Genomic DNA, 24,694 nt, shown 5'->3' on the forward strand with positions numbered 1-24,694 from the left:
TGAGCCAGCACCTTCCTAGAGGAGTGACTTTAAGCTGAGAACAGAAATACAAGTTGGGATGAGAGAGTGGAATTTAGGCAGGGTGAACAGAAAGTGCAGAGGTCCTGAGGCAAAAGAAAACATGGTGTGTTCAGGTAGCTGCAAAGGCTGAGTCCCACTGAAGCTAGGGTGTGAGGGTAGAGTGGTGAGAGATGAGGCTAGCAAAATAAGCAGAAGCAATGGGAAGAAAAACTGACTTGACATGTTGAGACATTTGGTCTTAATCTGTGGGCAAAATGGGTAGACGGCCTCATTATAACTCAAGCACTATGAACTTAAGGCTCCTCTCATTTGTAATCATCTTCCTGTGTTATAAAACACTGGTTTAGTTCCACAGATCAGAAGAATCTTTCTCTTGGCTCAATGATAATGATTAATTCATCATTTACCAACTTTTATATTCAAAGTACCAGTACAAACATAAATCCTTACTGCACAAAGGTATCTTCATCAAACTTGGACATTTATAAAAGCCAGTTATCCTATAACTTTACACAAGCAGCAATTATTATTAAAGAGATTAAGATGCAAGAAAAGCCGGGAAAGATAAATAAGATAGTACATAAAGGGAGTTCTACCATAAAGTCTACAATGTATCTTCTATATAAAGTTCCTTTAAATACACACACCCATAGCACACATACACATACCACACATACACGCACACATATTCAGGTTTCCTACAGAGGTACCTTAAATTCACACAAATTACCTATTGTGTAATTAGAGGTCCTATGAAAATTAACTCCGGAATCTCTTTTTAAAATAAAAATTAAGCAAACTACTAAGGCCAAAACCAATTAGATTTGACAACTAGGAATGACTCACTGAGGGGAATAAACCCACATTTTGCAAAAAAGATCTGACTGGTACTTCAGACTCTAGACCATCCTGAGGGGTACAGAGTAGGAGAGTCGGGGGCAGATGGGTAGGGGTATAGGTTGGGACTGAAGCATGACAAAGAGGGTGCTTGGAGGGGAAAAATAAAAGAAGGTAAAAATGATTTGAGTTATTTTATAAAGTGCAGGTGTGGGGAGAACATCTACAGAAATTATTCTAAATTATTCCATTTGGAAAGAACCTGTAGAGGATTGGTTCATCAATCCAGCCATCTCTTAGAGTTGATTTCATTATTATAAAAAAAAAAAATCCCTCCCTAAATAGAACAAAATGGAGTGGACCCAGCAAAGCGGATTCCTTCCAGCACTCTGGCATCTGCCTTCCTCCTGACTGTAGCTACATGCAGGCAGCTCTTCTCTCCCCCTCTCCCCTCCCCCGCCCTCTCTGGCCTTAAATAACCCCATTTTTCCTCTTTGAAGGAACTTATGCTTAAGGCTTCCGACTTGGCCTAAGCTGACTAATGGGAATAATGTCTTTTTTATAGTCCCCTTTTCATGTATTTATAATTCTCTTCAGCCGTTCTCCTTCCGATCTAAACCACCTCAGCACTTTTGTTTTTGCCTCGGCTTATTTTCCTTCAGCCCCTTTCATAGTTTTTTGCAGTTCTCCTCGGAACTCATCTCTCTGTCTACCTCCAGTTTACGGGTCCCCAGCTAAATGGAACCATCAGTGACACTCCAACCAGGTCAGAGTGGCTCCCAGTAACCAGCATGTCAGGGTAAGAGGAGGACAGGTAAAAGCAAAGATTCTGCTAGAGCAGCGCTGATAAGACTTCCATGCTGACGGAGAACCTCTGTGCCTACGCAGTGCCCACTAGACCCATGTGGCGACTGAGCAGTGGAAATATAACTAATGCAACTGAGGAACTAAATGTTTCATTTAAATAGCTACAGGTGGCATATGGCTGGAGCCCTGAAGTTCTGGCAGATGGGCAGTTGGGAAGGGCTGAGTTCACAGAGGGACGCCCTCTATGGACTCAGCATGCTCTCTGTGTCCAAAAAACTCTGGAAGCAGGGATCAATAAGGTCAAGGGAGACTAGGCCAAACCCAGGGCCAACCCAGAGGAGGTAATCAGCTCTAGAAAGATAATCAACAGTTTAGCCAAACTAGCAGTTTGTTGGTGGGTAATTCATACCCCTGGCCTCCAAAATGAAATCCAGAAGGTGAGTGACATGACCCACTGGGGACTGAAAAGAAGATAATGGAATATATATATATATATATATATATATATATATTCCTTAACAATTAAAAATCTCGCTTTGCTAATAATTACTCACAGTGTGACAATACTATTTGTATGTAATTTGTAAATTAAAATATATTGGAGGTAAAAAATATTCTAAAATAAAAAGTATTTATTCTAAAAATGACATACATATATATTGGGAAGCTGCAAGTTCAAAAATGTTTTACTGAGAAGGCTGCGCAATACAAAAGTTTGAAGGTCACTGATCTAGACACCTGCTTCCTGTAGAAACTAGCCATATGGACAGTTTATAAGCACGCCTTTTAGTTTCCTAAAAGAAAACTGCAGTGTTTCCACTCCGCTCATCTAATTCACATCAGTAATGTCCGTGGTTCTCAAACTTCAGTATGCTCGGAAATTGCCTGGGGAGTGATCAAACTGCAGATTTCTGAGGCCTGTCCAGAGCCTGCTGAATCCTAATATCTGGAAATGGGGACTGGGGGCTGCTGTTTAATACGTCTCGCCGGTGATTCTGAATCAGAGAGTTGCTAGACCCACACATTAAGGCAGACTTGCCTAAATTAGCTGTAATTCTTCGCATATTTTATTCTAACAAGGAACTGCCACTGAAATGTAGAATAGGAGACCATTCTCATTTATAAGGGTAAAATTTTTACTGGCAAGTGAATTTGCATCCAGTTTCTTTAAATAGCTGTTTGCCACTAATGGATCCTAGGCAGATGCATTCAAACCCTCTTTCACCGTGTCCCTGAAATGCCCGCGTGGAAGAAATTGCAAACTTGACTTTCAACCCACCATGTGAGCCACAGTGCAGTGAACTAGAGGAGTTGGGTAATGCCACACAGCCAAGCCAAGGTTCAAACCTACTGCTGTGGGCTCACTCTCTCTCACCCTCAGACCAGGCAAATAAGGATAACAAAGGAGAGAAGACTTGCTCCTTGACATGCAGGCGTCCTGAAATGCACAATGCTAACCTGGCACTTGCATTCTAGTCTCCCAGAGGAATGAGAGCTCACATGGATACCCCAAAGCAGGTACTGAGGTTAGTCGCTAGACACAGAGATAGTTTGTCTAAATCATAGGTGAAAATTATTCACAAACTGCTCGTAAGTACAGTGGTACAGCTGTACTATAGAAAGAACAGTTTTACCAAGCCCAGATGCCAGACCCACTGGCAAAATTAGCTGTGGTTTTCAATGTGAATAAGCTGTACAAGGCTGACTGTGAACATCATTTGCAAATGCAGTTATGTCATGATCATTTCCAAACTGTGAAAACAGTGTGACGGGGGGGAAAAAATCACACTTTCCCATGGTCCACATTAGATCTACCAGTGAGCAGATATTAATGGATCCCTGTTAGGGTCCAATGGAGAGGCCTTAGTATCAGCCAAAATACTGATCTTGCTCTGATACATACCCAGTGAGTGACCTGTACAATGTTAATTGTTCGCCCTGTGACTTAGTTTATCCCATGAAATATGCAACTCTGTGACTCTACACCAAATATCTTCCCATCCGCCGGTAATAGGCACACCAAAATTAGAACACTGGTCTGATTCTTACTTCTGAAGGTGCTCTTTACGTTTCTGAGCGAGGTATTTCTTCTTTAAATTCATTAGTTCATTGCTAAGTTTTCCCAGCTCATACTTATACTCTTCGCTCTGTGATTCATACATATTCAATTCTGAAGACAAAACCTAGCATGGCAAGTAAAACAGCATGAACAGAAGACATGCAGTTAGACATATGCTTTTTCTGAAAAATCTTTTTAACCTGCTGCCATTTCCCTCAGTGGGGCTAGAGGTACAAAACCAGTTTAACAGTTAGCCTGCATGCTTCTACCAGGGCAAGGCCTGTGTCTGGGCAAAAATCTGGCTGAGGGCTGAAGACTCATAATCCAGGCACAAATCTAAATGAAACCTCATTCACCTACTTAACAAGGAGAACTATCAGGCAACATTCAACAGGCTCACACATGAATGATGTGATGTGTTTTGAGGAATACTGTGAGGACAGACAGAAAAACTCCCAGACACACAGTATCAAATTGCCTTTAAAAACCTTTTTTAGAAAACATTCAAGAAAGATATCACTAGGGAGTGTGACTCATCTGAGGATTATGGTTAAAAAAAACAAAAACAAAATAAAAGATCTGAAGTCACCCTGCCACCACCCCCACTAAGCAGGAATTCAATTTATGTGGTTTCTGCTAAATGCCCATCACCTCTTTATTGTATTCTTTGGGACTAGTCACAGGTTCTTGCTTTATCCCAGCACTGGGACGCTTTCCTCTACGAACCAGGGAGCTATGACATGTGCATGGGGGAGTCTAATGCACGTGAGGGCTGTAATAGGAAGTCCGATTGCCCGCCTCTCCCATTGTGTGTTCAATAGATGCTACTGATATCAGGCTGGGCAAGAAGAGTGGAAATTTACTCACCGGAACAGCATGTGGAAAGCATGCCAAAGCTAGGGGTGCTCCCCGCAAAAACCAAGGCGGGCGGGAAAGAAAGGCTGTTGTTCTAAGGGACATGCACTCGACTCGGATTTTTTTTTCTTCTCAGTCAATTTTAAAATTTTGTCTTTTGAGTGTGCATCTGCTTCTGAAACCTCTCCTCTTAATTGCTGGGGAAATGATTCTGACTCTGTTATCATGGGCTAAAGGATACGATTTTCATGTTGGAATGAAACCTGTCTGAACAGTTAAAGTCTTAGAAACCAAGACCTTGTGAATGTGAAATTTCCTAAATAAAAAAAAAAAAAGAGTCCAGATCATGAGGACAAACTTGCCAAGAGACTCAGTGCATCTGCCTCTGAGCCGCTTCCACCATTGGTCATATTTCATTCAATGGAAGAAACCCAGATTTTCTTAAATAAAGGCTTAAAGTGACAAAAGGCTCCTATGAGCCATCAAGTGCAATCCGGTGCTCGGTGTGGCTTTCTGACAGTAGTGTAAAGACAGACATGTGCTTTTCTATTCTATACTCATCCCTGGAAAAAAGCATCTATTTTGTTTGAAATATTCAACTATTTAAAGGGATGAAAACAATCAAAAGATTATGCCTCATGCAAAACTCAAATTATGTCTCAGGATGATCATGTGAAATGAATACTTAGAGTGATAAGTTGAAAATTAATGTTCTAATTAGACTTTGTTTCATCTGCCTTTTTTTAACTAAAAGGATGCAATTCTGTCCTATTTGTGAAAGGATCAGGACTATGTTAGTCGCATGACATCTATTTTACCCCAGGCAGGAAGGCAATAATTATCACCCTCAGTGCCCAGGTAAGTGCCAGAATCCAGCTGGCGTGTGCTACCCTCTGTGCATGTGTATGTATCAGACTCCCCTGACATGCCCAGAATATCAAAGTACTCACTTAGAAGAAAAAGCTCAAAATATAATGGGAAAGCATCGTTTTCTAGAAAACTTTAAAAAAGGCATGTGTAATGGTAAAACATTATTATCTCTTCCATTGAGTTCTTAGGTCATTTAGAAAGGAATTTATACTAAGAGGATTCCTCAGGGTTTTATTTCCCGTTCATGGCAATTTGTTTGATAGAAAGAAGGTCATGAAGCAAGGCCCCAAGGGCTGGGGAGGAGCTGGTACTTTGTGTGTGTTTCTTTCAGGTGGAATGAAAGAGCAAAAATCTGCATTGTCACAGCAATGTCCTTCAATGGGCAATGGTGTTAACGTTTCCTTTGTTCTTCCCCCACCATCCAGATCCCCTAAACCATCTTGAGATCATCCATACAAACCCTAACCCCCAATTTCCATCCCATTGCCATCATCTTCTCCCTGACTCTCTCCCCACTTGCTCACTCCCCTCTTTTGGGAGATGGAGAATTGTGGGGTCTATCAGTCTAGGAGCAGAGGGGTAGCTCTGAGGCCTGCCCTGCTCCTCCTGGGAGTAAGGTGCTAAAAGGGCTGACCTCGGTGGAGTAGGGCATTTGGGAAACCAGCTCCTGGAGCTGAGGCAGCAGACTTGATCAGGTGCGTTCCCCAGAGTTTGGCCAGGAAAGAGCAGAGGTTACTCACTTTAAGCTGCTTGGTCTTCTGTTGCAGCGTCTGGCGGTAGATCTGCAGCTGCTCTGCGGCCTCGGGCCCGGGCTGCCGGGCCAGGATGTGCTTTAGTTCCACATACAGTTTCTCCTTTTCCTGATGGAAAGCATAACCACCGTGGAGATTAACAGCCCCAGCAAGATAAGGAAAGTGCCTCTGCAGCACGGTCAGGATGGTTCGGGACCATCCTAAGCTACGTCTCAGCTCCATGCTGATCACATGCACCCACAGATTCATTCAATCATGCACTGAGCCAACCCTGATCAAAGGGCTAGGATGTGCCCAGCATTTGGCTACAAATAATACGGCAGCTAAGGAAAAGAGAGTCCCTTTCTACCTAAACTTATGATCACAGGACTGAGACAAGGGCAGTGATGGAAGAGCTGGACAAAGTGTTATGTAAAGGCCGGGAGTGGCTACTTCCGGTTGCAGGAGCTGGGCACTTAAATTGTCCCTTGAAGAATGAGTAGGAGTGTCCCCCAACCAGAGAGAGAGAAAAGGAGAGCTCTGAAGGCCAAGGTTTAATAAGAGGACAGAGGTAAATCCAGATGAGCAAGTGCACAGGGCAGGAGGAGGGAGAAGCAGAGAGAACAGGCTAGGCTCACTGGCTAGGACTGGACTCTGTGTGTCACACCGGATGTAGTTGGGACCACATCCTTTACACAAATGGAAGCCAAGGATGGGCCATGCCTGGGTTTGTCTTCAGGGGAATAACTCCAGCAGCAAAGCAGAGAACAAAATGAGGAGACTGCTCAGGGCACCAGTACAAGCTGGATGAAGAAACGCTGGACCCAAGGCAACCAGTGAGGATGGAAGGTAGGTAGATGTGATGACATTTCTGAGGTAGAATCAGTGGGGTATGTTACAAAGAAGTGAGGAAAGAAAGAGCCAAGACGGCACCAAAGTCTCTAACAGGGACATGTAGGGGCTGGAAGGTGATGGTACTGGAGACAGAGAGGCTAGAGAAGAGACAGTATTGTATGCAGTAGAAAGTAAGACAGATGCAGAGAAAGAAAATAAAGGAGATTAATTGACTGTTCCCAGATGTTTAAAAAGGGAGGCATGATGAGTGGTCAGTGACATCAAATGGGGTAAAGAGAAGAAATAGGAGAGGGACTGAAATGGCCTTGGGGTGGGCTATTAGGACAGCACCACTGACCTTACTCCGCATTTTTGGAGCAAAAGTCACAGAGGGTGAAGAACAAATCAAAAATAGAAAGTAAAGAAAATGAGTCTTTTAAGAAATATGACATGGGTAGAAAAAGATCTGGAAATGGTTTGAGCAAATAAAATTAAAAAAACATTCCGGGAAAACTAGGATATGCAAATTTGTAGCCTTAAAAGAAAGGACTTCCATGTTAAAAGAACAAAATATAAATAAAAGCCCTCTCATTAAATGAAATATGCAGTCAAATGGAAACGATTTTTTACCTAGAGTTAAGTATTCTTAGCATTGTCATCAAATAATCTGTTTTTGCCGAAGAACATAAAAGTCCTTTTAAAAAACAGGCAAAAGAAAATTCATTAACTAGTCACGGTAACCATTTGTCTTCATTTTTTTTTCTTTTCCCTGACTAAATTACAGAAACTTTATTATAAATAATGTGGTTCTATTTTCAAAAGAATGTATGCAACCTAAAAATTAGCTGGATGGAATAAGCTTCTGGAGAAACACACTTAGCAACACAATACCCACCGTTTAAGAAATAATTCCAGCCCTGGCCAGTGTGACTCAGTTGATTAGAATATCATTCTGTGCACTGTTCCCAGTCAGGGCACATACCCAGGTTGTGAGTTGATCCCTAGTCGGGACGTGTATGGGAAGCAACAGATCAATGTTTCTCTATCGCCCTCTCCCTCACTCTCTCAAATCAATGAGAAGCATATCGCCAGGTGAGGATTTTAAAAAGAAGGAAAGAATTCCAGAAATTACAAGGAAATCCAAAAGCCCACACAGAAGAAGAAAACATCAACAGATTGAATTACAAAGTGGTGACTTCCCTTTGCTGTACCGCACCCCGTCACACCTTTCAGTACAATCTTTGCCACTTCATGCCTGCTCTGTCGGGAAAATAACACTTTTGCCACGGCTTCAAGATTCCATCCGAAAGGGTAATAGATATGTGGAGAAGCCCAGGAGACTGTTTTGTCCATTTCTTTCAGCTCACCTTTCTCTAGACCAGAACACAGGTGGATTTGAAAAGTAAAGAACCCCCACAATGAGAAGGAGGAGGAAGTAATCTGGTTTGGGATAGAATGATATCGTAAAAAAGACCCTCTTACTCAAGAACCTTCAAATGTTTCACAAGAGTAATTCTTTTCTATTGTTCTGGGAGGGAGGGAGGAAAGAAATACAGAAGAAAGGCTGGAAGAAGCAAATACTGTAACCTCACCTCACAGGTGAGAATCCCAAGCTTAACAGGAATGAACGGTGTGTTCAAAGTCCCTTGACAAGTCAAAACCTCATCATGAGATACTCGAGGGTCCCTTTTCCCAAGTAACCCCACCTCTGGGACTTGAAAACATGTTATAATCCTAAAGCAATCTAGATCAATCTACATCATTATTATGAGCTACAAAATTCCTAAACGCTACATGATAATATCCTAGAGGGAGAGAGCCAGCTTCAAAGCCAGGTCAGAGGGCTTTAGCAGGAAGAGCATGACTCAGCTCCCACCTCCCCTGACCTACACCATCCGAATGAGTCTTGCCCATGTCCTCTCCTAGGACGTGTGATCTTCATAGATGGAGTGAACAATGGTACCACTTATCCTGTCGTCTTCTATTACTTCCTGGGGTTTTTTAGAGGCTGTAAGGAAATGAAATGGATTTATGCTAAAGGATAACTAAGAGACTGAACAGTAAGGACCCACAAGTGTGCAGAAAAGCGAAGAGACCAAGTAAATTAGCATTAAGCCTGCCTGAGTGTTCAAGTCAAAAAAGTTCTGAGAGTTAAATAACCCAGCACAAGTGATGCCTGTGTGTTCACGGTGGGTGGAAAGAATACCGAGTGAAACTTCAGGGACTAAGACAGTGGATGTATGAAGAGCGGAGGGAAAGGGAAGGGGAGGGTAGTGGTTGAGATACACTGCCAGGCTCCAACGTGCATCGTTTTAGTCTGTGCTTACGATGGAAAACCTGATAAAACAGACGTGGAGGCTGGTCAGCATTAACATTCTAGCTGTGTGTATCATCCAGATTTGTATTTTGGAAGAATGTGCTAGTAATTTAGATAAATGCGGAGTGTTTGATGGATTGAAGGTCTTAAGTACGATTGTTTTCCAATTTATTTCTCTCCTAACCCTCTATAAGGGCCAACGAAGCTCTTCAAACATTGTGCAATGGTGTGTATAATAACCCCATTTAGAGACAAAGCATGCAGTTCTATTATAAGGAGAATTTATCTTATGCAACAGAGACTCATTTGCTGTCCGATGTATATTGTCTCCATAAGCCGGCAGTGGCAGAACCAGCTGCCTCCTAATACATACCCTGTCCTTCTTCATTAAGCCACCTCCGTTTCTTTTTAAACCAAGTCAATTAATTTGTCACTGGTTTAGAACCACCATATGTCAATGAAGCATCATAAGGAAAATCATAAATAGTTTATTATTTCCCCACCAACAAAAGACTGTAGCTCCAGGTCGGCATTTATTTATTCAGAGTTTATTCCTAACACACATCAATATTATTTTGTAGCATGCCTCATCTTTAAATTACTTTGTGAGCAGCTACACTAGAAAAAAAGCTAGGCTATTAACACCAAGAGACTGCCTTCTCTTTGGCTGGGTGTGTCTTGCGCACATTAACTGTACCGTGTCCGTCCTTAAAATGATGTTCTCTTCCTAGGTCCCCAGCCTCTCATTTGGACAGACTGCCACACATGGTTATGGATTCTTTTGTTACCAGGGTCTCGACCAAGTTATGCTAGATAACAGTATGGTTCATTGTCAATATTAGCTAGTAGAGTGGTAAGAAAGTAATTATAGTATTAGCTTCGAAACTATGGTGATAGTCTCAAACCCCATCCTGGAAACTCACAGAATGAATGCCTCCGACTGCAGGTATTTGTATTTTATCTGACAATAAAAGTCTACATTCTGAACAATCTACACAAATAAGAGTCAGTGTTATTCTGGGTACGATTCAGAGGAAGACGCGGAATTGCTCACAGAACTCCTTTCTCCACCGAACTCCAATTTTATATTCACTGTCTGTTTATATTCCCTGCTCTTTGCTTTGCACCTTCAGCTGAAAACAGAAGGTAGTTCGCATTCAGTGTACACTTAACACTTCTTCCTCAGCTCGCCTACTCGAGGCAGTAACTGACTAAGAGGAACTAATTAATCCTGCTTTAATCTGAATCTGTGGCAAATGCCAGTGCACTGGTTCTGCTCACCTTGGACTCATCAATTTGCTTGGGTGAGCTCTGGGAATAATCACCATGCCCTCACTAACCCATGTGAAACAGGCAGCTTTCCTCGGGAGTCCGACACCAGCTTATCTACACCCACCAGGGTGAATGCCACCCACTCAGAGGCTTGGATACCATGTACTCCAAGGAAAGGGACTCTGTCTTGTCTTCACTCTAGCTCACCCAAGGGGTTCAAGATGAAGTTACTATTTTTTTAAAATCCCAGAACCAATGCTTCTGAAAAAAGGCTACTTCACAGAATGCACAGAAAAATCTCTTTTCCAGGATGTCAACAGATGCCATTTATGATCTTGATGAATCCACTCCTTCACTCCAATTGCATTATGAGCCTTTAAGTTCAGAACCGCAGTGGATCTTTCTATATCTCTCTCATACCTACTATTATCTCTGCTCATTCTAGGAGCTCGGTTATTCTGTTGCTTGCAATTATATTGTCAGCAAACTATGCCCATTCATTGTATTTCAGTAGTACACATCAACAGGGGTAAGATATATTTATGTTGAAAAATAATTGCACACATAATTCTTTGCCACACCTAAAAAAATACAAAACGTTTTTGCTTCTTTGCTTGGTTTTAGTCCTTTTTTCATTGCCCCATTCCTATCCATAATTCTTTGCAAAAGACTAAAGCCAGATTTCAAATCTTAAGCAAAATTGCTTTCCTCTCTATATAAAGGCAACTCCAGGACACTGCCTAATTTATCTAGAAATGCCTGTTTTCATTAGTAGGGAAATAAATTAGAAACTCTGTAAACATATTACATGTCTATCTAACTTAAGAAAAGGAAAAAATAATGGCTGATACTTTGGGACTTTATTGTTTATTAGCTTTATAACAAAAATGTCAGCTAAACTGAACTCAGAACCTGTTTTGTTTATGGTGTCATGAAGTGGTAGAGCCCCCTGGAGAGGAGAAGAGATGCTGAATTTGGGGATGAAACAGAATTACACAGCTGAGTTCCTTATGAGCAGGGAACGACTTGGTTACACAGCGGTTCTTGGCTTCGGATGTAGATGATTAAGTATTTTATGAGGCATATGAGAAATCTGCATGCACTAACCTTCACCGTTTTTTGCAACAATGGGAAAAATGCTTCTGGTACATTCTGATAGAAGCAGCACAACTTTCCTGAGAGATCATTTTTTAAGGGATTTTATTTTCAAATGGAAATGTATGTTTGTAAAGTCCTATCGAAAGTATCTAATCATCTAGATTAGCCAGAACTTCATTACCAAAATAGTTGACTTCTTTCATCTTTGCATCTTACCTGACAATTTAATATATGTGAAGAATGTACACATATTAAATAGTGACAGTGTAGATTCTTTTAAAGCCTGTAATAAAACAGGTCTAGAAAATTCAAGTCAACTAAGTTTCTATTTAGTGCCAGTACTATGCATATTATGGTGCTATTTCACAGAAAAATAAGTGAGGCCTAAGAGTTCAAGGAACTTACTATTCACTTGAGGAAAAATAAATAAGTCATAAAAGAAGACAAGAGTAAAGGCAGGCCCCCAAAGAGGTGCCAGAAATAGTGTGTGGTGTATGGGTAGATTCAAAGGTAGAGATGATATCCATTTGGTGGACCATAGGAAGGGAAATAGTTTATATGGATTTTGGTGAGAATAATAGAAACAATAACATTTGTATTAATAAACTAGAGAAGAACCTCACCGTCAAAAGGCAAATTTAATAGTTAAAGTCAATACACTTAACATGTGACCAATTTCCATAAGACGTGATCAAGAAAAAGTTTGAGTAAGATTTTTTCCTTGGAAAACTGATCTAATACTTATAAAAAGAAGTTTATTTATCTTGTAATTTAAAATTTTACATTTTAACTTTAATAATGTACTAATTAGAAAAAACTAATTAGTAAAATGATTGGGGTTTTTGACATAACACAGTATATAGTACAATTTGACTTCTTTCACATATCTGACTTCTACAATACAACTTTTTTTATTATGCAAAAACCACACAAAAGAATATGTAGCTTATATAACAATGAAGCATAATAATAAAATGAAATAGGACATTATCAGATACCTGGAATCTTTGTACTTCCTTCTCCATCCCATCCCTGTACATACACATCAGCCAAGGTAAGCGCCATTCTGAATCCCATTACCATTGCCCAGATTTTTTCCTATAGTTTTAGCATATATCTATTATTTACCTTTGCTTTTGAGCTTTACAAAATGTATCCAAATGTACCTAGTTTTCTTTGACTTGTTTCTCTCTCTCTCTCTCTCTCTCTCTCTCTCTCTCTCTCTCTCTCTCTCTCACACACACACACACACACACACACACACACGCGCGCACACACTTGCTTTTTTGGTGATTTTTTTCAGGTGTGGGTGAACTAGACAGAATGAATGTTGGAATTCGAGAGAGAGAGATAGCCTAAGGACATGCTTCAATCAAGTACATTACATATTCCTTGGTCCTAAAGGGGGCTCCTTCCTCAGGCCCTGTCTAATTCATCGAACTTAGGCCTCCTATACTTTTCTCCTTAAAGGCTAGGGTCAAGCCAGACAGTGACCTCCCAGCTTCCTCTCACCAAAGGGCCACTGAGGCAGAAAACATAAGGGAAATTCTAGAACCATAAATAATTAATTGGGCCTATAATATGAATGATCTCTTGGGGACTAAGAGGAAAAGGCATAATGATTCCAATTATTCATAAAATAATAATAATAGCTAACATTTATTGAGCACATACCACAAGCTCTGAACACCACTTTTAGACATTATCCATGTAACCCTCATATATCAGCTCCATTTCACAGATGAGGAAACTGAGGCTCAGCAAGGCTAAGTAATTTGCCCAAGATCATACACCTATAAATTACACTCAGAATTCTAACCCAGGTCAGTGTAACTCCAAGCCAGGACCCGCACACCCTTGGCTCCTTTGTCCATTGCCCAACAACTTCTCTCTTCCACTCCACCAGCCAAACCAGAGGGAGTGAGGGGTAAGGAGAGAACAGAGCAGCTCTGTAACTATATATTGACAATGATAGCTGCATAAAGAAAGGACCTTACACAACCAAGTTATGAAAACATGCAATAGGGCCAATGAAAGGCAGCCCAAGGGAAATCTCGCTAACTTGGAAAATTTTTTGGAATAGAGCATAGTTCTGAGTAAGCCAAATTAAATTTTAAAACAAGTAATACTCTGATGGAATTACATACTCAAGTTGAAATAACTCCAAGTGATGTAGAAATTGTGATTAAATCCTAAGAAGCTTCCAAGCAATAACGGGACCATGACATCACAGGATGGGCTCAGAGCAGAGCTCCGTCCTCTCTCTGCTCCCTGTCACATTCCCTATTTGCCCATCACAATAAGTCACTGTCACTCCCTGGCCATTTATTTCTCTGGAATGCCCTTCTCCCACTACCACACCCATCCCTTGTCAAACCTTTTCATCCATCAAGACCTTACTCAAAGTCACTTCCATTGGGAGACCTTTCCAATTTCAATTTAACTACATCCTTAGTGTTATCAGAGTATTGTTGGGTATTTTAACCTTGGGTTGGTTTAGTCATATTCTTTAGTTCACAATACATAAGCATCATTGATCCATCTTTAATTTTATATAAAGCATAAATAACACTACAATAGGCATCTTCAGTATGACATATTTTACACAAGTGATTTATTTTCTCTGATTAATTCCTAATGTGGAATTTCTGAGTCAGAGTTTGTTCATTATAAGGCTTGTGGTATGTGCTCAATAAATGTTAGCTATTATTATAATTATTATTTTATAAATAATTGGAATAATTTTTTTGTCTTTTCTTATTAGTCCCCCAGGGATCATTCACATTATGGGCCCAATTAATTACTTATGGCTCTAGAATTTCCCTTATGTTTCCTGCCTCAGTGGCCCCTGGATGAGAAGAAGCTGGGAGTTCACTGTTTGGCACAACTCTTGACCCCAGGGTTTAAGGCAGGGGTGAGGAACATCCAGCCCGCGGGCCATATAAGGCCCACAAAATCATTTGGTCTGGCCCTGCCAAGGCATTAGGGGTCAGTTAATTAAGTGTTTGACCAAGTATAGCAGACTAATTTTTAAGCTGACAATTTTGTAATGGCCCCGAATAATGTTATAAATATCCAAATGGCCATTGGCAGAAAAAAGGTTCCCTACTCCTAAACTTTTAAGAGACAAGTATAAAAGGCCTTGAGGTCTAAGTTACACAAATTAGACAGACCCTGAGGAAAGGGTCCCTTATTTTTTTTAAAATATATTTTATTGATCTTTTACAGAGAGGAAGGGAGAGAGACAGAGAGTTAGAAACATCGATGAGAGAGAAACATCGACCAGCTGCCTCCTGCACATCTCCCACTGGGGATGTGCCCGCAACCCAGGTACATGCCCTTGACCAGAATCGAACCTGGGACCTCTCAGTCTGCAGGCCGATGCTCTATCCACTGAGCCAAACCGGTTTTGGCGGAAAGGGTCCCTTTTAAGACCAAGGAATATATACTTGATTGAGTTTGACCTCTACCAAACTCTCTTCTAGAAAGTATACTACTATATATAAAAGTACCTATTACCCCCACTAGCACTAGGTATCATTCTCTTTTTCATCTTTGACAATCTGATAGGCAGAAAAGAATATTCTTTTAATTTTCATTCCTTTGATTCCCAATAATGGTAATCATATTTTATGTGTATTAGCCATATATATTTATTCCTTTGTGAATTGTTCGCTTATATCTCTACCAATTTAATCACTGAGGTAATCATCTTTTTCAATTGATTTGAAAAAGCTCTTTATATATAAAAGTTATTAAGCTTTTTTTATGCATGTGGGCAACTTCCTTGTGGCCACATCCTTCCCTCAGTTCTACTTCTGTTGGTAGATGCCAAAAGTGATGACCTACTTCCCTCCTGAAAGTCTCCCCTCCCTTGGCCCCTGTGAGATTTCCCTCTGAATTCCACTGTAAAACTGAACACCTTTCACTGAAGGACCCTGAAAACAGCCAAATGAGCTTTCCTTTTTCTTCTCCCAAAATCAAAGGAAGTGAGAGGAGTTGCAGAATGCAGAGCATGTGCTTGCACACAAAATGTCATCTTCCACATATCCTTGCACAACCACCTTCTCTCCTGTCTCCTCTTTGGGGAAAAACCAAAGATGATAAAACCACACTAAAATTTCCGTAACCCTCAGTGTTGCTGAGGGGACTTCTGGTCAACCATCCTCCACATGCACGACCACAGGGTCCATAAGACTGGTCCTCCCTTCTTCAGCTAGCTTGCTCAGCTTCTCGCCACTCTACCTCTGTCATTACCTCTCTCTTGTGAGGGAGGGGCAACAATAATGTCCTAAATATACAGGATTTTGAAAAATGAAGAGAGATTCAGTGTCTGGACAAGGAAAGGATGAACATTTTATGTGGAGAATTTTATTTTAATAACGAGAAAAGAAAATCTGTTTAGAGAACCACATTTAGATAAACCTTTTGAGTGTATGTTAAAATCAATGAGTGAGAGCATTAAATGAGGTAGTGTAGGTGGGAATGTTTTACAAAATGTAACTTGCTGGACAAATGTTAGATACTTCCATCATCATCTATCTCACAGAGTTGTTGAAGACGAAATCAGATAATATATGTAAAATTGCTTTGTCAACCGGATAGAGTATTTATAAATTGTAATTATTATGTGATATTTTGCTTCTATCTAGATTAAGAGTCAGACCATGGCAATAATGAAGAAAATTAAGATACCTGCTAAATTCTTTTAAATCCACTTTCCTGGGACTGTTTATAGACAGAGAATTCTAATTAATCTTTTTTCTGACCTCTTTTCAGGTGAACTGATTGCAATAAACTTCAAAATCTATTAACAATAGAGTCAAGCTCCTGGTAACTATCAACTAGACTATCGGACTTTGGATTTAAGGCCTGAAAGTCATCTTGTGTGCCAGTCCCACAATAACTAGGCCAGTCCATTTTCTTTTGTGACTATTTCAATTTCCCTCAGCGTCATAACATCATGCTTCTACTGCAACAGCTCCCTGGACATTCACTCTATCTTTAGCCTCTCTGAATTCCCATCCACCCTTCCTCCAGGTGCTGAAAAAAGAAACCCAATATCACTTGCATGATTCCAACTACTTTTTTAAAATAACTGATTTTATAAACAAAGTGATGAGTCAGGAAATAAAAATAAATGGAATAATTATTGGAAAGGAAGAAGGAAACCACTTCTTAGAGAAGATGTGATTGTATACCTAGAAACCCCAGAAAATCAACTGAGAAGTCATGATGGGCTGGGCACAAATAAGCATGTAAGAATTAACAGCTTTCCAATATGCCAGCAGTAACCAACTGGAACACATAATGGGGGGAAATTGTCTTTGACCCTAACTGCCAATCCCCAGCAGAGGCACAAGAGAGAGTGTGTAACAAAAAGATTACTAGAATCTCTCGCTTCTCTGTGATAGTAACAGCCTTTATGTGCCATGGGTTTTCTTTCCTGTTTTGTTTTCTTTCTGCCTTCTGTTCAAGGTTTAAAGAGTCTCATGGTCCAAATCTCAGCCTGGACAGTTGTGGGGAAGAGGGAGTAGGTGGTGAGATATCGGGTGAGGAGGAACAGGAGGAGGGCTGTGATGTGGTCAGTGGGCCTGGAGGCAATGGATCAGCTGCATCAACCTAGGAGTTATCACTGACCTGGATGAAAAACTGAAAGCCACCTTTGACTTTTCTCCCTTGACCTTCACATATTGAATTGCCAAGTCCTACAAGTTGGTTTTTTTAAAGCTCTCATATATTTACTCCTTTCTCCTCATCCCCAGTACCTGTCCCTTACCAATATCCTCAGTAACTTGGGCCCAAATTATAGCTGTCTCTTAGCTGTCTCTTCATCCCAAGACTGTGACCCCACCCCTGTGTGCCTTTCAGTCTTCCCTCCTCGGCAATTTTACTGTGTCACATTCCTGACTAGTTAATATTTTGCAGAATGTAGGCCTGAAAGGTCAACCAACCTGGGCTAGAATATAGAAGTCACCTCTTACCACAGAATGCATGGGTTTGAGCCCCAAATCTGCCACTAGTTAGCTCTGTGAACTTGACCATATTACTTAACTACTCTGAGCCTCCGTTTCTCCATTTGTAAAATTGGCTTACTACATAAATTATTAAAATTATTGTGAGGCCTAAAAATAATACATAAAATAAAGGACCCAACACAGGATTAGACACATAATAATACAATAGGTATTCAAAGACCCTGACTGCTGCCTTGGGAGTGTGGTCTTTATCATAATTAGAGATAGTTGTCTAATGGAGCAAGTTTGATGCCTATGCTTGGTCTCTAAGACTATATAATTGGTCCCCACCTGACATATCCAAAAATACTCCCCAATATAAAATAGCCACTCAACTTCATCTCCACATCCCGAATGCATGCACCCCATCTCAGAACTTTGACTCATCTTCCCTCAGCTTCAAATACCCTTTTCACTTGTTTCCAAATGTACCTCCTTCAAGAAAACTTTCCATTAATTCATCCGTGTGCCTCCATGGTGCTTTTCCTATACCAATACCACCACCTTCATATGCAGCTAGCTCTGACAACCCTGCCTCCCTAGCTCTGTCTGTCCTGGGCAGTTTACATGAGTTATCTCACTTAATCCACAAGAACCCTATGAACCAGGTACGTCTACTCTTGCTGCACTTTCAACTGAAGTCACTGGGGCTCTGCGAGGGTGAGTTACTTGCCACAAAGGTGCCCAAGGACTCAAAAGTAGGTCTGAACTCTCTACTGCTATCCCATCCTTCAACACATATTTTTAGGCAATGGCTGGATGAGTCATTTTAACACGTCTAAGTCCAGCCCAATCACGTCCTCTTTGTCCTCGAGAAGCCAGTTCTCATTCACCTCCCCTGCTCTTACCCCTTTGGCTCTTCCAGCTGTTTTAAACAAATAGCATATTATATATGTCCTAGACAGTATCTCTGCTGCATAATTGGGCACTCACTATTGTCTGCATGCAATATAATGTGATTATGCATAATTGGGTATTGTTCAGTAAGTGTAACCATAAAGTAATGATCTGGATTTTCATACACTGCTCATAGAGACCAGTCTCATTTCTTCCCAGATACACAGTAGGAATTTTCTCAAATAGAATAGAAATCTCTTGCTGGAAAGGACCACATTGTTGATTCAATTGTGTCTCACAAACTTCTGCAGACATTCGAGATACCCCCAAATACCTTTTGGTTCATAATTGGCCTTCCAAGCAGGCTTTCTAAACTGGGGGGATAGTGCATCCCCAGAGATATGCAGGACAAAAGGATATAAATGGGAATGATCTTCTATTCTTTCAGAACAGAGAGCACACTACGTCCATTATACACATTGGGAAGGATGTTTCCAATTGTCAGAAGCCAAAAGCAAACTGGATTTGATGGCATCAATATAATGCTTAATATGCTGCATATTTGGCATCTGTTCTAGAGGAGACTGCATGTCAGAAACTCAGAAAAGGTCTCCCGGGCATATAGGCAGCTTTCAGTCTGTCTCCACACATTAAATAGACTCGGAGTAGGGAATATACATTTTTAAATGCATGGAACGTGAGCCAGACTTGACACCCATCTATCAGCACTGCTTTAAGGGTAATAAAACCAGCTCTGCCATTATAAGGAGAGGGAACTTGATGACCCACTGGAGATTTCTTCCAATCTAAACGATTCTATAAATTCCCCTAAAATCATAAAAAAGCAGATTAAGGATTCATGTAGGTGTTTGGGCTATAAATACAAATTAATTTCTGTTCCAGCTGCAATTTTTCTCATCCTTGTAAGAAACACCTCCATCTCTGAGATATTTCTGGGTGCCACACCAACAGAGCAGCTAAAGATAGATAGGACCCCCTCAGGTTCTTGTTGGCAACTATTTTCTTCTAATTTCACAAATAAATCTGCATCTTGAAATGAACTGAATTGGATCCTGCTGCTGTCCAAAAACATTTATCACTGAAAATCTGTTTTGTTTGGGGAGTAACATGTAATTGTGTACAGATTCAATAAGAACCTAAATGTTCCGCTGAGAAATTCTTTATTGAAAATGTTTTGTTCGGACTCTAAGTAATCTATTTATTTCCATCCTCAGTTACTAGTCATATAATTCAATTTGTTTTTAACTTTAAAAAATGTGCTTAAACACTGCTTTTATTTTTTAAAAAATGGAATAGTTTGCGATATTGGAAATTCATAGTATTCTTCTCACTTGGTTTTGTGAAGCGATTCAAACTCACCCTTATAAAAGAGACAAAATTAATTCTTTTTTAACATTCCCTCACGTATTAGAGCTCAATAGAAATCAAAAGAAAATAGTAAATAACATTTTTAAAGATTAAGTTATCAACTAATACATTTTTGGTTCACTTATTTGCTCTGATTCAATATGAAGTCAGAGACCAAAATAGAAATGAACAAATGGATTGTGGATCATGTCTCCAAATGCATGGGGATAAATGCATATCCCTAAGGAAATGTGCTCAATTATGACATCACAGCTGTTTCTCTTATAAAAAGAACTATGTCCTGCAGCAAACTATAATTTCCCAAATAAAGGGAATAAAAGATTAAAGAAAAGAAAAACATGTCAGCAATAAAATCCAAGGATAGGGACCAGATGCCAGGCATATTAAAATACCATATCCGACAAAGGATTAAAAAAGGAAATCTTATGCCACTTGAATCCTTAAATGCAAAAGTATTTCTACCCAAACTCACCAAAAAAAGGAGATTGTTGCAATGTCACATGTATCCATGATCTTGGACAATCCTCTCCCACATTTACTCCAGGCTTGGCCACATGACCTGTTTTGGCCAATGGATATTAGCAAGCATGACACAAACGGAGGCTCAAAAACTGTTTGCACATTGGGGCTTATCCTTTCTTCTTGGGAAATCCTAAGACTGTCGTAAGAATAAACCTGGGCTAGCTTAGTGGAGACATATAGTTCAGTCACTCCCCTCGCCCCAGCCAACTGCCAGCACCAGCCACTAAACATGTGAAAGATGCCACCTAGAAAAACCAGCTCCTAGCAACCTGCCAGCTGCCTGCAGAAACATGAGTCCAGGCAAGCGCAACAGAACTGGATGGCTGAAACCTGCCTAAATTGCCAACTAATAGAACCATGATCTAATAAATGATTATAGATTTAAGACACCAAGTTTTGGACTGGTTTGTTATACAGCAAAAGCTAACTGGTACTGAGGTCATCACAGAACCTATTTCATGAGAACACAAATTAATGGACCAGTCACCATAGAGCAGCGGTTCTCAACCTATGGGTCGCGACCCCTTTGGCGGCCGAACGACCCTTTCACAGGGGTCACCTAAGACCATCCTGCATATCAGATATTTACATGACGATTCATAACAGTAGCAACATTACACTTATGAAGTAGCAACGAAAATAATTTTATGGTTGGGTCACAACATGAGGAACTATATTTAAAGGGCCAGAAGGTTGAGAACCACTGCCATAGGGGGCAAGAGAGAGCTGTCTAATGATGGATGGGTCTAGCAATTAATCCTGAGAGTGAGTTTGCAATGAAATACTGAGTTGTTATACTAAGCCATTCATAAGCTACTATTTTGGAGATCCGTCTAAAATCTATATCCAAAATGCAATACCATTATGGTAGCAACTAACACTTATTAAGTGCAAGCATTGGGCTCTGTGCTTGATAAAGATGATCTCATTTAATCTATACAATAACCTCATCTGTATTTTACAACTTAAGAACTGAGGCTTCAGAAAGGTAAGTAACATGCTCAGGGTCACGCGATACTATGAGTGAGCTTGAACTCAAAGCTGATTGGCTCAGGAGTCAGCGTTCTTAATCACTATGTGTTTTTTATTCTACCTGATACTTACCCCATGAAAGGCTTCTCTAGTCCGTTGAGCTGGGAAAGTCTGGACCAAGAAATCTACTCTCTCTTCTTGAATCTCAGATGGCCAGGCAGAGCAGACCCAATGGTGCTTACCCACCTAGTTAAAGTACAGAGGCAACAGTGGACTTAGCGGGTCTTGCTCTGGCCTGCTGACCTGATCCAGAGCAACTGAGTGTCAGTGCCTAGGCAGGAGCTATTTAATACATAATGGCCTGTGCTACCAGCAAGGTGCATTTGAAGTCTCTTGTGATTGTGTGCTAATCAGATTAGCAATGCCTTCCTTTCAGTCTTGGGGGGAGGGGGTGGAAAGGAAAAAGGAGTCTTGGAGGGGGCTGAAAAAAATAGGTGGAAAGTTGGGCAGAGCTTCCTTTCTTCTTCTAGGTGTGGAAGGTGTTTCCATGAGGAAAGGGAAGAGGTTCAATATCTACTACACACTTATTATCTCTTGTTCCTTGTTAATGAATCCATTGGAATTGAACCTGTTATTTCCTGGATTTCTGACAGTTTAAAATGCCTCAACCCTAACTCTTAATATTGAGATGAAAACAAGGGTGAGGAGAAGGAAATCAGTCAAGACAGCCCCTTTTAGAAACTACTTGATTCAAGATACATAACAGGAACAAAACCCTTCCTAATCAAACCCAAAATCGAACCCACCAGTTAGCTGTGTAGCTCCTTGTGTTGGCTGAAATTCAAGTGTTTAGGGTATGGTTGAAGGTATAAACTGGTTTTTAACCTCTATCTGCCTAATCGAGCCTACCAAAGCCAATCTGTTTTTAACAAATTCTTAATGCTTGTAGGACTCTAACACTACGGGAAGTTATTCCTGGCACATTTATAGAGAACTGGTGAGAGGGAATATGAGAAGGCATGAGATAATTGAACACATTAAGTATACCTAGGCAAGTGTGAAGAGACACGGGTTGGGAAACTTATTTGCCTTAAATGAAGCTGAACATGATTTTAAGCCCCAAACATCTGCATATTAAAAGCCTGCTCCCGTAAAAGAGACTAGCAGGTCCTAGACAGCCCTGCACAATTGCCCTTTTTCTTAGGGGCTGCCAGCAACGACAGAGGCATTTCCTGGGGGCCCATAAATCTCTCCAATCTTTCCTTTCCTGATCTATTCATTGGGAGTGTTGCAAAGAGTAAGAGATAGAGTAATAGTTCCTGGATTTTATATTTCTTGGACCTGAATAATTCTCCCCAAAAATTTCGGAGGCACCAGCATAGTCTTGCTAATTTCTTCTTTTGCTAAGTTTTTAACATGAAAAAGAAAAAGACCAATCTTCTATATATACTAGAGAAGCCTGGTGCATGAAATTCGTGCACTCGGGGAGCAGGGGTTCCTCAGCCCAGCATGCACCCTCTCTCAGTCTGGGAGCCCTAGGGGGATGTCCAACTGACGGCTTAGGCCCATTCCCCACTGCGTTCACCAGCCATGAGCCTGGCTTCTGGCTGAGCGGTGCTTCCTCTGTGGGAGCGCACTGACCACCAGGGGGAAGCCCCTGCATTGAGCATCTGCCCCCAGTGGTCAGTGCGTATCATAGCAACGGTTGTTCCTCCATTTGGTCAATTTGCATATTACTCTTTTTTTATATAGGATAAAAGCCTAATATGCAAATTGTCACCTCGGGAGTTTGACCAGGAGACTGAGAGTTTGATTGCTCGCTATGACATGTGCTGACTACAAGGGGATGGCGTGGAACAAAGGAAGGCCCCAGCCAGCCGACAGCAGCCAGGGAAGGGAGGCCCCGATCAGCCTTGATCATTGGCCAGGCCCAGGGACCCTACCCATGCATGGATTTCATGCACCGGGCCTCTAGTAGATATTAATGTATGTAATGTAGTGTTCTGTGACAGGGACTATTCTAAATGTTTTCCAAATATTAACAGAATCTCCCCAACAATTTTTGAGATAGGTATGGTTACTCCCATTTAACAAATGAGGAAACTGACTTACCATTAACTGGTTAAGTAACCTGCTCAGCATGGCAAAGCCAAGATTCAAGCTCCAGTAATCTAGCTCCAGGATCCATGCTCTCAACAAATAGGAGATTGTCTGGAGCTCTTCCTAACTGTTTCATAAAGAAAAGGAATGCACACACTAAAATAAGAGAATGCCATTTCCAAAAATATTTTACATCTCCAAAAGAAAGAAGGGACAGAAAAAATAGTAGTCCCCAAAACTGAAAAGTAAAGATTGGTTTTATGCTACTCAGTCATTGTGTTCATTTTACTACAGACCACTGAATGTTTATGTCTGGGAACATTTAGATTCTCCCAGTGCCCGGATCAGCCTTTGGGAACCACTGAGATACAATGTATGGAAAGCCCATCAGACATTAATGGTTGGTATGGAGCTAAAAGATGACGAGCAAGGTGCCCCACAGCCCACCCTCTTGGAGGGCTCACTAAGGCTGTGTTAGCCAGACCAAGTGGATAGAGGTATATTGTCCTCCATGGGCCAGCCACATGGATGCCTGCACATCTTGGCTGATGGTCAGCATCCGCTTTCTGTTTTCTGAACAACCCATCTCCAATTGCTCCTTCCATCCTCCCTGACATGTGAAGAACAGAGAAGCAGCCTGCAAGGAGCAGCATGCTGGGGAAGGAGCCTCCTCCACCATTCCTCACACTTTCGATATTCTTTGGTGACAACAGCAAGACTCTGCAGAAAGTACTTCCTCCTCTCATTCTTCTTCCCCTTGATTTTAGAACAGAACATAAATCTGTGGATGGGCTTCTAGTCAACAGCTTCAGTAAACGCTGTGCCTTTCAGTCCATCGGGCTCCCTATTGATGGAGCATCTTCAACAATTTCAGCTCAGCTTTGAGGAGGATTGCCGGGGTCCAACCCCAGCAGGTCCAGGGGTCCCCAAAGGTGTGGACGGAGTCGGCGAAGAAGGAAAGACTCAGAGGCAGCGTTCAGTTGATCGGCAGCCTAGCCAGGATCTCTAGCCAAGTTCTGGTCAGGATCTCCAGCGAAGTTCTGGTTAGGATCTCCAGCCAGGGTCTGTGTCCATGTTCTCTCGCTAGGTTCTCCAGCCAGGTACGGTTTAGGTTCTCCAGCCAGGTTCGGTCGCCAGGTTCTGTAGCTGGGTTCTC

General features: G+C 41.2%; 1 protein-coding gene across 1 annotated transcript in view; it reads right to left on the minus strand.

Annotated features, from left to right (window-relative positions):
- The window catches only part of CFAP58 (cilia and flagella associated protein 58), a gene marked incomplete at its 5' end in the record, with an annotated part of 82,571 nt that overhangs the window by 909 nt on the left and 56,968 nt on the right, over positions 1 to 24,694 (minus strand). Inside the window, 2 exons of the mRNA XM_006756650.1 lie at positions 3,715 to 3,848; positions 6,190 to 6,309. Of these exons, the coding sequence (XP_006756713.1) occupies positions 3,715 to 3,848; positions 6,190 to 6,309 (254 nt within the window). The remainder of the gene's footprint in view (positions 1 to 3,714; positions 3,849 to 6,189; positions 6,310 to 24,694) is intronic.

The sequence above is a fragment of the Myotis davidii genome, unplaced genomic scaffold, assembly GCF_000327345.1.
Source record: "Myotis davidii unplaced genomic scaffold, ASM32734v1 scaffold332, whole genome shotgun sequence".
Lineage (NCBI taxonomy): Eukaryota > Metazoa > Chordata > Mammalia > Chiroptera > Vespertilionidae > Myotis > Myotis davidii.